The sequence below is a fragment of the Microtus oregoni genome, unplaced genomic scaffold (assembly GCF_018167655.1).
Source record: "Microtus oregoni isolate MIOR12 unplaced genomic scaffold, Mior012 000004F_ref0000308, whole genome shotgun sequence".
Taxonomy (NCBI): Eukaryota; Metazoa; Chordata; class Mammalia; order Rodentia; family Cricetidae; genus Microtus; species Microtus oregoni.
Genome location: NW_024543063.1, coordinates 14,804,656 through 14,820,839, shown reverse-complemented (window position 1 = coordinate 14,820,839; position 16,184 = coordinate 14,804,656). Strand labels below are relative to the sequence as shown.

Below are 16,184 nucleotides of genomic sequence, written 5' to 3'. Positions count from 1 at the left end.
TATCCTAGCAACAAGAGGTAGCGGTAGCAAGAGGATGTGGGGACCCGGAAGTGAGAGGCGGGGGCCCGGCTAGACCTGGGGACGTGGAATGGTTCCTGTATCTCCCCGAGGGTTCCCACTTGGCCTTCAGTAGGGGTCAAGACGCAGGGACTTGTACCAAAGGGGAGAAAAACCGGGCTCTACCTGAGGCCCCTAGGACCTCCGTCTCCCAATGTCGGAGGTAGGAGGCCTCATACCTCCCGCGCGCTGGAGTCAGAAAGTAGCCTACTACAGTCTAGCTTGGAGGAGGGTCCAGGGAGGGATGGGTGCTGACCCTTAGATGCCTGGAGGTCTGATCCCGTAGCACTTTCAGACCTCTGGCCTGTGTTCCATTGCCTTAGCTAGTGTAGGAGTGCTCCTTTGAACCAGAGGGCCGGTTTCTAAGTCTGGTCCTAATGGTCACACATTAGTGTGACCTCTCACACATTAGTGTGACCTCCAGAAAGAGATTTCGCCTCTCAGATTCTCACTCTTCTCTGCTGTAAGACAGAAGTACCTAGGGCTAAGTAAGGGCTGTGAATTATGAGGCCAAACTGACTAGTTCCAATCTCAGCTCTGTTAAACTAATTGTGACTTTGGACAGCCACTTAATTCATTTTCCTCTTGTGTAAGATGAGAATGATAATTATTTCCTGACTTTTTTCAAGATTAAATGAAATGTCTTTCGTATATTATATGACACATAGCCTTCAATATGTGTCAATAAACAGAAATCGTCGTGTTTTCTACCCGGATTCTTACATCTACAATTGTGAAGGCAGGAGAAATGGACATTTGGATTTCCAAGTCTTTGCACTATGCAGTTTGTTTTACATCTCTTGCCTAGACAGGCAGATATATTGGAAAGGGATGCATCTCCAAAAAAAAAAAAAAAAAGAAAGAAAGAAAGAAAGAAAAGAAAAGAGAGAAAAGAAAAGAGTGACCAAACAGACTCCTTGTAACCCAGTTACCCCCTTTCATAGTCGTGATCACCATGAAGATTTTTCTACGTTTTTCACTGTTTCTTAACCTGTTTTAGCCCTTAGTTCTCACTCATATAGCCACTCATATAAATGTAACCTGATATGTGCCAGATTCTTTGCTAGCCATGAAGATACAAGACACCCTACAAAGTTCAGTGTAGAAGGTCTGGGGTAGGACCGGGGTTCTGCATTCCTAACGAGCTCCCAAGTGATGTTGATGAAGCCAACTAGCGAACAGCACTTTGAGTAGCAAGATGTAGAGGATTTTATAAACTAGCGGAGAGTGGGTGGCTGCAGGCAAAAGGCAAAGTCCGGGTTAACTGCCTGAAAACTTGAGGTGGTCTCCGCCCCTTTGCTTGCTGAGGTTCCCTCCCAGGAATCCGCCACGTGACGGATTCTAGGAGGCAGCCCTCCTAGAGCAGAAGAAACCTTTAAGTGCCTTGGCTGCGAAGATGCCGCCTTCCCTGCCTTCCCTGCTGCTGCGGCTTGTGATGCTGCTACTGCTGCTACTGTCCCAGGTAAACTGAGAGGTCCAACTGCCTGTCTGGGTGTCGAGGGGAGGGAAACAGAACCGGAAGAAGAGAGACGGTCAACCACCGACAGGGCCAGTTCAATCTCTTAAGCACTTGATCGATACTGACCCTTGCTCCAGACATCTGCTGAGCCAGGCTTTCTCCCTTGCAGACAGAGGCTCGCTCCTTCGTAGTGGATCGGCAACATGACAGATTCCTCCTGAACGGAGTCCCGTTCCGCTATGTTTCTGGCAGCCTGCATTACTTTCGCGTACCGCGGGTACTTTGGGCCGACCGGCTTCTCAAGATGCGTTTGAGCGGCCTCAACGCTGTACAGTTGTAAGAAGTGCTCTCGAGCGCTTGGTGGTCACTCTTTCTTAGAAATGGGTCCCCAGGAAAACAGACTGGGTTTGAAAAGGGTTTGAGCTCCAGGACTTCTCAGGCAAGGGTGGGAAGGGCTTCCCAGAACCTCCTCTTAGCTGCTTCTCTCTCTGCAAATCCCGAGTCCCCTAGTTCCCTCTGGGTCCTGTTAACATCTTCCTTTCTCAGTTACGTGCCCTGGAACTACCATGAGCCGGAGCCTGGGGTCTATAACTTTAACGGCAGCCGGGACCTCGTTGCCTTTTTGAATGAGGCAGCTAGAGCGAACCTGTTGGTCATTCTGAGACCAGGACCTTACATCTGTGCAGAGTGGGAGATGGTGAGTTAGCTGGAGAAGGGCAGAACTAAAGGCGAAGTAACTGTGGGGCTTCAAATACTCCTTTCTGCTCATACTCTAGGGACCATTTCCAGCACTATACCCAGCTCTCTCCCTTCTTACCTCTCCCATTGCCCCCCCCCCCAAAAAAAGCAAAGCTATTTGCAGCTCAGGGGGTAGCTTATCCTGTAATCCCAGCATTTAGGAGGCTGAGACAGGAAGACTGTTGTTCTTGAGGCTAGCCTGTGCTACAGAGTGAAACCCTGTCTCAAAGCAAAACAAAACCCCTGTGGGCTTATGTGTTGCCTTTATGTTTTTCTCAAGGGAGGTCTCCCATCTTGGTTGCTTCGAAAACCTAATATTCGTCTGAGAACCTCCGATCCAGGTGAGTTGAGACAAAAGATTTGAGTGCCTGAACAAGCCTCCCTCACTTGGAGGTCATGCATTTATTCTTTCCTTCATGTCTAGCAGAATGCTAGAAATTGGGAACAGTAAACTTACAATGCTGTGAGATGCCCAGCACACATGCGATGCACACCTGCAAGCCCGTCTCCAATTACAGACAGGAGAATCTCTAGTGCAAGACCATCCTCTATAGTCTCAATCTGTCTCCATTTCCCTTTCCTCTCAGTGCTGGACTGTCCTGGGATGCAGTGCTTGGATATATATATTTTCTAATTTTGTTCTAAGTGTGGTCATCTCATCCATTTGTGTGACAGAATTAACCCATGAAGTATCTAATGACTCCCAAATATGCAGCTTCCTCCTAAGACTTCCTCTATCCATACTAAATCCCTATGTTGCTTCTCTACCTAGACAAACAAAAGGTGCAGCGATGGAACTGAAACTAAGTTTCTGGCATGTCTTGCTGTCTCAGCCAGTGGCGCTGCACCCCACCCGAGCACTCTAAACCCTGTGGTGCAACCCTGCACACCTCTCCTGCATTCACACTCTTTCGTGTGGCCCCGCATTCAGGCCATCAGAAAATCTTGTCAGTGTAACTCTCAACAGCATTGGATTTCATGATTTCCAATCACTTCTGCTGGCCCAAACCTCCCCTCGCTGGCATCTCAACTGCACCCTCATTGCCCTTCCTGGATTGCTTTCCCTCCTGTGTCGTCTGTTCTTAGTCTAGCAGCCAGTGAGCTTCTGTGAAAATGGGTCAGTCATACATCTCAGATCATACCATATTTCCGCCTAACCCTCCCTAATAAGCTCTCCTCTCATTCAGAATAGGAACTACATACTCCTTGAAACAGTGCACTAGGCCCTAGGCTCGTCTTCCTGGTATCTGCTGCACTGCCTTGCTCACTTGCCCAACCACACTGCCCTCTTTGCTGTTCTTCAATACTTGCCAACCTCGGGTTCTAAGACCTTTGCATGTGGTGTGCACCTCTGCAGAAATCACCATCGATGATACTTCCTGCCACCTAAATTTTAAGCATCCCATACTGAACTATCGTATGTTTCCTTTCCCGTCTTGTAGTTTCTCTCGGGTGTTTGTCTACCTCCACTCGCAGAAAGGGAATTCACAAGACAGAGGCTTTTTTTTCCTGTTTCTTTCCCTTCTATACACCCAGAACAGTGCTTGAAGCATAGTAAGCACCCATAAATATTTGTTGAATGAATAAATGTGGTTTTATATGTGCTTGGATGGACCTCCTTTATGTGAAACATAAAAAGAAAAATAATTAGGGGCTGGAGAGATGGCTCAGCAGCTAAGAACATTAACAGCTCTTCCAGAGGTCCTGAGTTCAGTTCCCAGCAACCACATAGCGGCTCATAGCTGTCTTTATAATGAGTTCCAGTGCCCTCTTCTGGCCTGCAGGTGTACATACAGATACAGCGCCATATGGAAAAAAAAAAAAGAATTAGTTTAAGATTTTTAAAATATAGGCGTGGTGGCACATGTCTTTAACCCCAGCACTTGGGTGACAAAGGCAGGCATGTATCTATGAGTTCAAGGCCACCCTGGTCCACATAGAAAATTCTAGGCCAGTCCCGGCTACCTTGTAAGACTTTTTTTTAAACAAAAAATTAAAAAAAAAATGTTTATGGGCTGGGTCAACAAGTAAAGGTACTCGCTTCCAATGCTGCCAGCCTGAGTTTGATTCCCTTGGATGCATGTGGTAAAGGAGAGATCCAACTTCTGCAAGTTATCCTTTGACTTCAACAAGCATGCCATGGCTTGAGTGCACACACACACACACACGCACACACACCACATACACACACACACACACAATAAATGTCATTACAAACTTCTTTTAAGACAGGTGGTGTGGTGCACACCATTAATCCTAGAGCTTGGGAGGCAGAGGCAGGCGGATCTCTGTGAGTTCGAAGCCAGTCTTATTTATATAGTGAGTTCCAAGACAGTCAGGGCTACATAGGAAGACCCTGTCTATTAAAAAAAAAAAAGATTAAGGCATAAGTAAAGATGCCTGTCACCAAGTCTAATGACCAGAGTTTGATATTTGGGACCCAAATGGTAGGATAAAGTTGACTCCTGAAGGTTGACTTTCATTCGTGTGCCACCACACCACATACATTTATACACACACACGCACACACGCACACATACACACGCACACACACACGCACACACATGCACACACACACACACGCACACACACACACATACACGCACACACACACACACACGCACACACACACACTCATACTCATGTCAGTGTTACTCTCAACAACACTGAATTTAACTACTTCTGGTTAACTACTGCTATCTGCTGGTCTAAACCACCCCTCAGCTGTCATATCATAATAGCATATACATACACATTCAAATAAATAAATGCAAATTTAAAAATATGAGCATAAAGAATTGAGGCATAAATTAACATCAGCTAGAGAAAGGGGGATAGGAGAGAAATGTCAGAAAGAGGAAATAAGATGCATGAAGGTGTTGAGGGGGAAACATAAAAGTAGTAAATAGGAGTTGAGAATGTAAGACATGAAATCACATAGACTGTTCATTAGATAAGAGTCCATACAAGCCAAACGCTACTTTTCTGTGAAATTTCACAGCACTCTTTGGTGTAAGCTGATTATTTAATAGCTCCATATTGTATGTTTAGCCTGTTTTCTTACGTGGAGTCTTCGGAAACACTATAGTTTTCTGTACTCCTAGAGTTTCCGCTGAGAGTCACTGCTCCTGAGTCTAGGCCCATCAGAGCACTGACTTCTAGAGAAGCAGATTTGACTTCCAGCCCCCATGTGGTAACTCATGACCATCTGTAACTATAGTTCCAGAGGAGCCAATGCCCTCTTCTAGCCCCCTCTGCAGTCACCAACACATGGTACAAAGACACAGCATGCAGGCAAAACATTCATACACATAAAAGAATAAATAAAGACAATAGAATTCTAAAAGGGTTTGGTTGTGAGCCTGGAGTGTAGCACCGCACACTGTGGAGACTGTCAAGGATGCTGGAGAGGGGCTGGGAGCATCCAGTGGTCCCTAATGAGCAGACCTCACTGCTCCTTCCTTTAGCTTTCCTTGCTGCTGTGGACTCCTGGTTCAACATCTTGCTACCCAAGATATATCCATTTCTCTACCACAATGGGGGCAACATCATTAGCGTTCAGGTATGAATGGGAAGTGGACTGGGCAAGAGAAGTGGGTACAAGGTATCCTTAACCTTCATTTCCTCACAGCCGGGACACTCTCTTTGCTTTTTGGCAGGTGGAGAATGAATATGGTAGCTACAGGGCCTGTGACTTCAAGTATATGAGACACTTGGCTGGCCTCTTCCGGGCATTACTAGGAGACAAGATCTTGCTCTTCACCACAGATGGGCCTCAAGGACTCAAATGTGGTTCCCTCCAGGGACTCTATACCACTATAGATTTTGGCCCAGGTCTCCCATCAAGGGTTGGGAGTGGTGTCTGGGCACCTCTATGATATTTGTTTTTTACCCTTGTTTCTTTTTGCAGCTGACAACATTACCAAAATATTTTCCTTGCTTCGGAATTACGAACCCCATGGGCCATTGGTGAGGGGCCATCAGGAAGGGGAATCAGAAAAATGACCTGCCTGGAATGGGACCAGCTCTGTTCCCACCTCACTGTGGCCCCTTTCACTTCTCCCTCTAGGTGAACTCTGAGTACTATACAGGCTGGCTGGATTACTGGGGCCAAAACCACTCCACCCGGTCCAGCCTGGATATAGCCCAAGGACTGGAAAAGATCCTCCAGTTGGGAGCCAGTGTGAACATGTAACTGGGGACACAACTATGTTCCTGGGAGTGGGGGTTTTGAGTTAAGATTTTATATGTCCGACTTGGTCCTTTCTCCCACCTACCCCCATTTAGGTACATGTTCCATGGAGGTACTAACTTTGGATACTGGAATGGTGAGAACCGTCCCTGTGGTGTAAGTAGGGAGGGAACAAGGGGCTGGAGTCTCAGGCTGGACAGATTAGGGTGTTTAGAAGCTGGGTGTTACTACTGCATTCCCTCTAACCACAAGGCTTTCTGCACAAAGCTCTTGGCTTAGAACTTATCACCTAAGATGTTAAATTAATTAAATTACTTTAACCCAGGTGCTGACGAGAAGGGGCGCTTCCTTCCAATTACTACCAGCTACGACTACGATGCACCCATATCTGAAGCAGGGGATCTCACACCTAAGTTTTTTGCACTTCGAAATGTCATCAGCAAGGTGCCCTTTTATTAACTGGGGAGAAGGGAGAATGCCCATATCGTTAAGGAACCCTACAAAATGGTGGTGTTTGACTGGGTAACAGGGCCCTCCTAGCAATCCATGAAGCATTTACCACTCATATAGGATCATCTGGGGGAACTATACACATGTGAAAAATTATAGGGTCTTCATGGCTCCCTGCAGCCCGTCCCTGGGTTTCAGGTCAAGAACCTTCTTTAGTGCCTTGGATTATTTTGGTTTTCCTATGACTACTGAGAGAATTTGGGCTCAGTTCCAGGAAATTCCTTTGGGACCTTTACCTCCCCCCAGCCCCAAGATGAAGCTTGGACCTCTGACTATGAACCCGGTAAGTTTCTCCTCCTCTTTCCTGATCTTATACCATTGTTTTCTGACTCACTTATTCTGAGCAGCCCTCAATTCAGACACTTTTTTTCCTCACAGGATGGGAATTTGCTGTCTTTCCTAGACTTTCTCTGTCCCCACGGCCCAATCCGTTCAGTTTTGCCATTGACCTTTGAGGCTGTGAAGCAGGTAAGGCATAAACTCACATCTGATGGGAATGGCAGACTCTTTTAATAGCTATAACCAAAAGTTCCTCTAGCTACCAATCTTCCTCACAGTGTCCGTCCTCATCTTAAGGTACCCATTCTTCTGTATCTAGGACCATGGCTTTATGCTATACCGGACCTATCTGACTTTCACTGTTTTTGAACCAACACCATTCTGGGTGCCAAATAATGGAGTTCATGACCGTGCCTATGTGATGGTGGATGGGGTAAGAATCTAAGTCCCAACCAATTTACTATCTCAGTTCCTTCCCTTCCCCTCAAACCCTATAGGTTTACAGTTTCCCCATTTTTAGCCCTTTCCTACCTGTTTGCCCACATGGACAGAGGTTCAGGTAACTATCTAGGATGAGGAAGAAGGTAATTCAGGATGGTTTTACCCAGGGATGTAGTGGGGCACGTGTGCATTCCCAGCACTCAGCAGGCTGCAGGAGGGAAGTCACATGGGCTATATAGTGAGTTTTGGCAGTCTGGACTACATAGAGACCCTGTCTCAAGAAAGCAGACTACCAGAACGGTAGATTACCAACAAGATGAGTACATTGTCCCCCAAATGCAGTGTTCTAGTGTGATTCACTATTCAGTTCACTAGTGGCCAAGAACTGAATGCTGGGCCTTTGCCTTTACTAGAGTCCATCTGTTATCCACAGGTATTCAAGGGTGTCCTGGAACGGAACTTGAAACAGGAACTATATTTGACTGGGAATGTGGGGGCCAAGCTGGATATATTGCTAGAGAATATGGGGAGGCTCAGTTTTGGGTCTAACCACAGTGACTTCAAGGTAAGCTGGTTTTGCCTGTTCTTCCCCAGTACTGACGCCCTCTCTTGGAGAACAGGGCCTAATGGAAGAACTCCATCCTTAGGCTTCGGCAGAGAACAGTGCCTGAGGATGTGGACATGGCCAGTTACATTCCAGAGCTTGGCTGGACTCAGGAAATCACTTCTCATTTGTCTCCCACAGGGCCTGTTAGAAACACCACTTCTTGGGCAGACTCTCCTCACCGAGTGGACTATGTTCCCTCTCAAGATTGATAAGCTTATAAGGTGGTGGTTCCCCCTGCAGCTGGTCAAAAGAGCACAGCCTCAAGTTTTTTCTGTTCCTGCCTTCTATTCCACAACATTTTCAGTGTTAGGCAAACTTGGAGACACATTTCTGCATCTATCTGGATGGACCAAGGTATTGCTAATGGTGGTAGTTGAAGTGTGGGGGGCACATTACAAGAAAAACAATCTGGGACTAGAAATTCCTAATCTGATTAGAAGTCTGGAAGGGGCAATTCCACCCCATGGAAAGCTGAACCTTTGTTTTTCCACTCCATCCCTTCTCCCAGGGTCAAGTATGGATCAATGGGTTTAACTTGGGCCGGTACTGGACAAAGCGGGGTCCACAGCAGACCCTATATGTGCCAAGACATCTGCTGCTTAATAGATCGATCAACAAAGTCACATTGCTGGAGCTAGAAAACATGCCACGTGAGCCCACAATCCAATTTTTGGATAAGCCTATCCTCAATAGCACTTTGCACTGGGGCTATACCTATTTTCTCTCAGAAACACAAAGTTCATATGAACCAATGGAATTAAGTGGGCACTGAAAGAAAGATGACCCTTGAATCTGGGACACAGGGCAAGATCCTTTGGTGCTGGTCACAGTGGCCATAAAGAATCAAAAGCTACAATCCCACCGAATGTAAGTACAGATACAGTTTTCTTGCCAAACTTTATTGTGATTAAAATTCCAAAGACAGTACTGGCTCCACACACCTCCGTGGCCCTGGCTTTGCCCTTGCTCCTGAGTGTCCTTCACCCCCATCTTCCACATAATCTTGAGCTTCATGAGGAGAAAGAAAAACTCTAGGTCTGAATGTGTTCTCTCGGGGCCTAGAGTTGCCCCCAGATGGCTATAAGAAATCAGGAAGAAGACCTCTCTGCCTGACTGCGATGGTCTCGAACGCAACGTGTGGAGCAGAAAGAGAAGTCGAGGTAGTGAAAGGGAATGAGGCCTTGGAGGGACACTCCACAACTCCAACAGCGTCTGAACAAAAGAAGAAAAATGACTGGACAGGTACCACACAAACTTTCCCCGGCCCGTAAAGGGCCCAGGGAATCTCAAATTCCCTCTGTGATCCTATGGAACACCATGAAGACACTTGTTCTCCTCACCCCTAGTGACGCCTACTACACAGAAGCCCGCCCTTTCACTCATTCCCTGGCCCCCATACCCAGCTTTGCCAACTGCAGAGTCAGGAACTGGAGGGCTCGGGGCTCCCAACTGGGCAGCAAATCGGCGCTCTGCAGCCAGAGCTCTCTGAAAAACAGAGCAGATGTTAAAGAAGAGTCCTGGAAATAACAGCTCAATCTGGGGAGTCGAGGTAGGCTCTTATGGAAGCCTCGCAGGGCAAGACTTGATGGCCTCACCTTCTCTCGGTCACTGAGAGCAGCAAATCGCCGTTGTTCTTCTTGCTCCCGTTCCTCCTGCTCCCTCTGCTTCTGCTGCTGTTGCTCCCGCTGCCGTCGAGCTGCCTTCTGCTCCTTTTTCTTTGTAGCCTGCCGGGCCTCCATTTCATGAGTCAGTGGCCCTGGTACCTAGAGGATTTCCCAAAAATATTGCAAAACTACAAGTAGAAAGGACCTAGTGAGGATCTCTGAAGCCCTCCCACTCTGTGGCTCCTTTTCCAGCTCACCCGAGCCTTGTTGTAATCAAAAGCATCAGGATTCTTCTCCATGAACCTTCGGAATTCATTACGTGTTGATTTGTCAGCTGCTACGGTATAAGGTGGCCGAGCCCTAGTGTCCCTAAGGACAAAAACCCAAAACCGAATTCAACTTGCCTCCTGCTTTTACTGGCATCCCCCGGGGAAACAGTGTCAGGTGCCAGAGGGAGCTGCCACGTTACACTCTTTAATCCTAACTGGCTCAGGATGGGGATACTTACTGCACAGTGGGGTCAGCGCCTGCCTCCAGCAGCAGGCGAACTACCGCGCCTCTTCCGCATGCGGCTGCTGCGTGCAGGAGAGTAAAGCCACCAGAGCCCAAAGGGGCACTGAGTAGGGACAGAACTCCAGGGTCTGCAGGCCCAGGAGCTAGCTGCTGCTTTAGCACCTCAACTTCCCCAGCTCGACAAGCAGATAGAAGCATATCCCAGAGTTCCAGCTGACCAGGGGCTTTGGCCTCATCAACCAAACTGTCCAGTGGGGCTGCAAACACTTGGTCTGGCTGTGACAATGGCGCATCTTCTTGAGGTTGCTGAAGAAGTGTCACATGTGTCCCACACTGCTGGTCTTGATTTCTCTCCTTCTTCTTTTTTCTCCTCCTCCGCTTGGGCAATACTTCAAATTCACGAAGATCCAGGGTCCCCAGTGTCAATTCTACTAGCTCCAACTCTACTTGGGAGCCATCTTCTTCCTGAGACTCTGAACCTAGAAAAAAATATATTAGATCCATCTAAGGAATAGGGAGAGAGTAGAAGGATGTGGGCATCCATAATGGATTTACATTTATAAAAAGATACTCAGATCATCCTGAAATGAAGTGTTTTTATTCTATCCCTGGACTTTCCCAGCGAACACCATTAGGACAAAGTAGAAGAAAGCACTACCATGGTGGTGCACACTTTTACTCCTAGCACTTGGGAGGCAGAGGTAGGTGAATCTCTGTGAGTCAAGGTTAGCCTGATCTACAAAGAGAGCTCCTGGACAACCAGAGCTACATAGTGATGCCCTGTCTCAAAAAAAGTAGAGGAAAGCAACAACACCCAATCAAACTCAACACATTCTCTCCATGCTAAGTACCAGGACTATATCTATGAGCAGTAATAAGGTTTGGCAAGGTCACTAGCATGTCTCAGTTGATGGATGTGTTAGTGTATGCCTGTAGTGCCAGCATTCGAAAACTGGAGGCAGAAGGACAGTGAGTTCAAGATTAGCTTGGGCTACATAGAGAGCTCCAGGCCAGCCTGGGCTAGAAAACAAAGACCGTGCCTCAGTAAGAAAGCAATTTGGTGTGGTGGCTCATGGGTATAATCCCAGCCATTTGGGAGGCTGAGGCAGGAAGATTATCATGATTTCAGGGCAGTGTGGGCTACACAGTGAGTTCTAGACCAGCTGGGGCTAAAATGAGACTGTCTCAGAACAACATACCGTATTTTATAAACAGTTGCTGGTAGAGATGAGTGGATGGGTGTGGGTATGGTTTAAAGGCTCACCTATCAACTGGTAGATAGGTCAGTTATAAAAATTGGTCACTGCAGCCGGGCGGTGGTGGCGCACGCCTTTAATCCCAGCACTCGGGAGGCAGAGGCAGGTGGATCTCTGTGAGTTCAAGGCCAGCCTGGTCTACAAGAGCTAGTTCCAGGACAGGAACCAAAAGCTACGGAGAAACCCTGTCTCGAAAAATCAAAAAAAAAAAAAAAATTGGTCACTGCATTTCCAAGGCAGACATGCAGATATATTTGACAATTGCCAGATGGTGCTCAAACCTTGCTTGAGTGACTCTTCATCCTGCCCAAGTGCCTTATTTTCATCATTGGAGACCTTTGTTTTCTCTTTATCAGTAGCCTTTTTCCTCTCCTCTCTTACTGGCTCAGGTGAACAAAATCTGACCATTTCTCGAGGGTCTTCATCTGCCGTGAAACAAAAAAGTCTTTCTCAAACTTAAGTGTGAAGAAGCCAGCCCAGGTCAACTGGGCTGCAGTTCACAGGCTGGAAAACCCCATGGTCTACACAGGTCTGTGTATGAGGGCCTGGAGTACTCACCATACACCTGCAAGGTGGTCAGCTTATGGAGCACACGCTGAAGCTCTCCAAAAGTGGGTCTTCGGGTGGTAAGGGGGATAGCCCAAAGTCGGGAGTCATTCCTTTGCAAGGGTGCCCCCTGGCCTCCAAAGAACAAGGACCGGCCAGAGCGTGGGGCACGTATCAGTATTGCTTCTGCCTCCCTCAGTGCATTAGCCCAGGGTGGCCCTGCCAGCAGGTCACGAACATCCTGAAGAAAGAAATTCTACTTAGCAGCCTGTCTTCACCTGCTCTTTAAAAAAAAAAATCTCCAAACAAAACAATGGCCATCTGATCATATGCAGGGAGTGGGAGCTAGAGAGGGAGAAAGAATGAAAATATTCCCAGAGAGCCTTATTCTATTGTCCACCCAGAAAACTAGCAAGACTGAGAGATCAGAGGACTATCACAGATTCGTGAGACCTAACTCACCTTATACAGCATGGCTTCATTGTAACGCCTCAAGCTGGCTCCAGCAGAACGTGATGCCCTACCCTGGGCATCCTGAAGCCCCTGCGCTGTGCCCCTCTTGGCCCGCACAGTATAACGGTGAAAGGTTTTGTGTGTCACCACTTCTCTTCTGTAGATGACACAAACTCAGTACTGGAGAGCAGTACTCAGGTTAATAGGGTCCATCCTTACCCTATGCAGCACCCTCTCACCCTTGAAAAACTGCACCAGCAAAATGCCCAGCTGCAGCCATGAGCACCACGTAGTATCTGGGACCTCCACTTTGCAGGTTCTGTATCAGCAAGTCTGCTTTTTCTGGGGGAACCTATATGACAAATGCAACAGAAACATTTCATGTGATGCATACATTAAGAACAAAAAACCATGTGTTACACTTGCGTTATCTCTTTCATTGCAACTACCTTAGCCTCATTCCCATTTCACAAAGAAGGATATTTGAGATTTGGAGAGGTAGTGATAGAAGATGGGAATGGTAGAATCACAGTTTAGACTTAATCCCCTTATATTTGACCCTTCCAATATTCTGGCCAGTTTCAATTAAAGACGATGCTGTCGGGTACGATAGCCTAATCCAAAAGGAAGGGAGGAAATAAGACATGCATTGGCTAGAGGAAACGTAGGCAGAGTGTATAAAAGCTGAGACTGATCACAAAACCTGCACTGTTACTTGCCTGGTGAGGGCCTAGGACACAGCGATAAGCATAAAAAAACTGGCCCTGGGCATTTTTGAAAAGGACCCGATGTGGGTAGAATCCTCGTGGTCGGTTAGGTTTCTCAAACTCAGCCCTCCTCTCATCCAGTGTCGGCAAGTCCTCTTCACTAGAGGAGTCTGAATCTTCTGATCCTGAGATGCTGGAAAGATCTCCTGCAGACAGATAAAGGACATAGAAGTCTGACAAGCCATGTTTGACCTTTCTTCACACCCCATGGCAACTCTTCCACCCCCACCTCCTGCTCCCATGCAAGTTTTCCCATACACAGCATTACCTGTAGAGCTTTGCTTTTCAAAGTCCAAAGCAGACAGGACAGGCTTGTTCTTGAGACGCTGCTTTAGGTTAAAGCGATGCCAGTCGAGTTTATAATGTTCTCTCTGGTGTGAAGGAAAAGGGAGGAGCAGGTGGAAAGACATTCTACCTTGGCGCTGTACAGTAGGCAAAGCTAGTCACAGAACTCTAGGAAGTTTAACCAGGTAGCACCAAGTCATTAGAGAAAGCAGAGTCTACTTATCCCACCCATCAGGACACTTCTGCTACTAATGGCTAGCCCTGTACCCTTGCCTTTTACCTGCTCCTGGTGGTTCTGGAAGACCTGGTCACAGGCTGAACAAAATAATTTCTCTGAAATATCCAGAGAACTTGGGGATACTTTTCTTCCTGAACTTGTGCTCTCTCCTGAACAGAAGAAAAGGGTAATTGAAAGTAGAAAGTACATAAAACTATAGCAAATACCTATTAAAAAGATAATACAGAAGAAAAAGATAACATGGCCTTGCCTTCCAAGAATTTACGATCTGGCAAATATGAAATAAATGATGACACAGTGTTTTGTATAATAAATATACTTTTAAATCTTTTTCTTTTTGGTGTTGGGGCTTTAAGACCTCAAACATCTTTTGTTTGTTTGTTTGTTTTTTGTTTGTTTTTGGAGACAGGGTTTCTCTGTGTTGCTTTAGAGCCAGTCTTAGAACTAGCTCTTGTAGACCAGGCTGGCCTTGAACTCAGAGATCCACCTGTCTCTGCCTCAAAAAAAAAAGACCCTGTCTCAAAACCAAAACATTGATTCAGATAATGGGCCACCCATTACACCCCCTTGCTCCCAATAGTGAACGTGTGGATGTACATAGTGACCTCTTTGAGGATGAGCAAGCTTACACCCAGGAAAACAAGTCCATGGAGACTCTTTCACCACATCTTGATACCTAAGCAAAACCTTACTTCAAGGTTTTTTAAAGAAAGCTGGACTTCAGTTCCCTACCCAGTAAGCCCTAAGATAATACTTCTGTAGTACTGGGGATGGAACTCAGGTCTACTACTGAGCTACGTTTTTTCTTCTTCTGTTTTTGTTTGTTGTTGTTGTTTGGTTTTGGTTTTTGGAGACAGGGTTTCTGTGTAGCTTTAGAGTCTGTCCTGGAGCTTGCCCTGTAGACCAGGCTGGCTTTGAACTCACAGTGCTGGGATTAAAGGCCTGCACCCACCGCTCAGCTTGTTTTGTTTTTTTCTGACAAGGTCTCACTTTATAGTCTAGGTTGTTCTCGATCCCCCACTTCTCCTTCCTGCCTGTTTTCTAGGCGCTGAAATTACAGGTGTGTGCCACGACTCCCAGATTAAAATTACTTTTAACTATATAAAACCAGTTCCTAGATACGAATTTACATCTTATCGTTCCAATTACAATGGACAACGTAAGAAAAGTGCAAGAAAACACAACCAAAGGCTAACGTATAAAATCAGTAACTTTGTATTATTATAAACACAAGGGAATAGATCTGACTAGAGTCCACTTCAATTTGAAACAGACCTAGGAACTGTGTTTTCTAAAGCAGTGGTATTAACATGACGAGATATAAAAACTAGAGACTTATTTGGCGACAATTCATGGGCCAGCGCTGTAAACTGCCCAAGGCTGAAATATGTTGAGGGGAGGGGATGTGTCCAACGGAAAGAATCAGTGTGGATTTCTAAGCTGGAAAATGACGGTGTGAAAGTCGGCCCTTGTTGACAGACTACACGGAACCCTGTGACGTTCTTCATTAGGTCCGCCCCAAAGCATCCCGGATACCTGGGCAGGGAGCACGCGACGCCCCGGCCAGAGCCTCCTCGGGAACTTGGCTCACCAGGCTCAAGTCCCGAAAGAGTAGAGCTTCCGAGCTGAGGTCCAACAGAGAGACCGAGGCAGGAGCCAGGGCTGCACCTGGAGCCGGCGACATGGCTGAAGCAGAACAACTCAAAAGCAGCTCCTGGAGCAGAAACGGAGGGAAGAAACAGTCCTCCAGGACAAGATTCTACTGCCGAGTCTCCAGCCGCCCCGGCTTGGCCATCCCCACTCAGAGAGCCCCTCGGCCCTCACCTGCTACCATGAATCAATTCTGCAGTAAACAGGTGAGGGTCTTATGGAACTGAAACGAAGAGCACCCAGACACCAATCGAGTCCAGCAGTTACCAGTCTAAGGCTACCCAACCAATCGACTAGCTCCGATGCTGACAGAACCTCGTCCCTCGCCCCCTGCCCTCAGAAGCCGCCCCTAAGGACCGGAGGGCAGAGCCCCAGGCACGTCTACCGTTCGAAAGCTGGATTTCTGCAACACTGCAATCTGGTGGCTACGGAGCGGCGAAGGGGACACACAGCGGCGCCCATAGCCCAACCCCGCACCAAGTAGAGCACACTATTGGCCCTCTGCTCTGCAAGACCCGCCTCCAACCTTTCGTCCTGCCCCCTGGGCCAAGAATTGGCCACCTTGTCTCCACCCACTTTGTTCATTGGT

The 16,184-nt window shown here is 47.2% G+C and overlaps 2 protein-coding genes across 6 annotated transcripts; one reads left to right on the top strand and one right to left on the bottom strand.

The window, feature by feature from the left end:
• Positions 1-64: 64 nt before the first annotated feature.
• Positions 65-9,179, top strand: Glb1l (galactosidase beta 1 like). Of its 2 annotated transcripts, none has more exons than XM_041650429.1 (17): positions 65-220; positions 1,378-1,519; positions 1,686-1,852; positions 2,063-2,213; positions 2,535-2,595; positions 5,722-5,816; positions 5,914-6,088; positions 6,165-6,223; positions 6,324-6,445; positions 6,542-6,582; positions 6,772-6,890; positions 7,165-7,239; positions 7,335-7,424; positions 7,555-7,668; positions 8,110-8,241; positions 8,422-8,637; positions 8,792-9,179. In XM_041650429.1, the coding sequence occupies exons 2-17, from the start codon at positions 1,454-1,456 to the stop codon at positions 9,053-9,055; spliced, it is 1,947 nt and encodes a 648-aa protein (XP_041506363.1). In that variant the 5' UTR covers positions 65-220; positions 1,378-1,453; the 3' UTR covers positions 9,056-9,179. The 2 variants fall into 2 exon arrangements, with proteins under 2 accessions (XP_041506363.1, XP_041506362.1); XM_041650428.1 differs by having other exon boundaries at positions 1,366-1,519.
• Positions 9,180-9,353: 174 nt separating this feature from the next.
• Ankzf1 (ankyrin repeat and zinc finger peptidyl tRNA hydrolase 1) lies at positions 9,354-16,046 on the bottom strand. 4 transcript variants are annotated; one of them, XM_041650425.1, is made up of 14 exons: positions 15,981-16,046; positions 15,482-15,659; positions 13,988-14,094; positions 13,691-13,793; positions 13,375-13,568; positions 12,895-13,007; positions 12,665-12,812; positions 12,215-12,443; positions 11,938-12,081; positions 10,396-10,879; positions 10,145-10,256; positions 9,879-10,046; positions 9,683-9,768; positions 9,354-9,495 (listed from the first exon to the last, which is right to left on the bottom strand). In XM_041650425.1, exons 2-14 carry the CDS (start codon positions 15,627-15,629, stop codon positions 9,372-9,374), a joined length of 2,160 nt encoding a protein of 719 aa, XP_041506359.1. In that variant the 5' UTR covers positions 15,630-15,659; positions 15,981-16,046; the 3' UTR covers positions 9,354-9,371. The 4 variants fall into 4 exon arrangements, with proteins under 4 accessions (XP_041506359.1, XP_041506358.1, XP_041506360.1 ...); XM_041650424.1 differs by lacking the exon at positions 15,981-16,046 and adding an exon at positions 15,770-15,974; XM_041650426.1 differs by lacking the exon at positions 15,981-16,046 and adding an exon at positions 15,770-15,974 and having other exon boundaries at positions 15,537-15,659.
• Positions 16,047-16,184: the final 138 nt, after the last annotated feature.

What these genes read in the sequence shown, in the direction of transcription:
- Glb1l (XM_041650429.1), top strand. Translation starts at nt 1,454, where the DNA reads ATGCCGCCTTCCCTGCCTTCCCTGCTGCTGCGGCTTGTGATGCTGCTA. An exon ending in ACGAACCCCATGGGCCATTG is followed by an intron (nt 6,224 to 6,323) that starts GTGAGGGGCCAT and finishes TTCTCCCTCTAG; the next exon opens with GTGAACTCTGAGTACTATAC. An exon ending in TTCGAAATGTCATCAGCAAG is followed by an intron (nt 6,891 to 7,164) that starts GTGCCCTTTTAT and finishes ATTTGGGCTCAG; the next exon opens with TTCCAGGAAATTCCTTTGGG.
- Ankzf1 (XM_041650425.1), bottom strand. Translation starts at nt 15,629, where the DNA reads ATGTCGCCGGCTCCAGGTGCAGCCCTGGCTCCTGCCTCGGTCTCTCTG. An exon ending in TCCAGAACCACCAGGAGCAG is followed by an intron (nt 13,794 to 13,987) that starts GTAAAAGGCAAG and finishes CCTTCACACCAG; the next exon opens with AGAGAACATTATAAACTCGA. An exon ending in TGAAGAGTCACTCAAGCAAG is followed by an intron (nt 10,880 to 11,937) that starts GTTTGAGCACCA and finishes ATTTTTTTCTAG; the next exon opens with GTTCAGAGTCTCAGGAAGAA.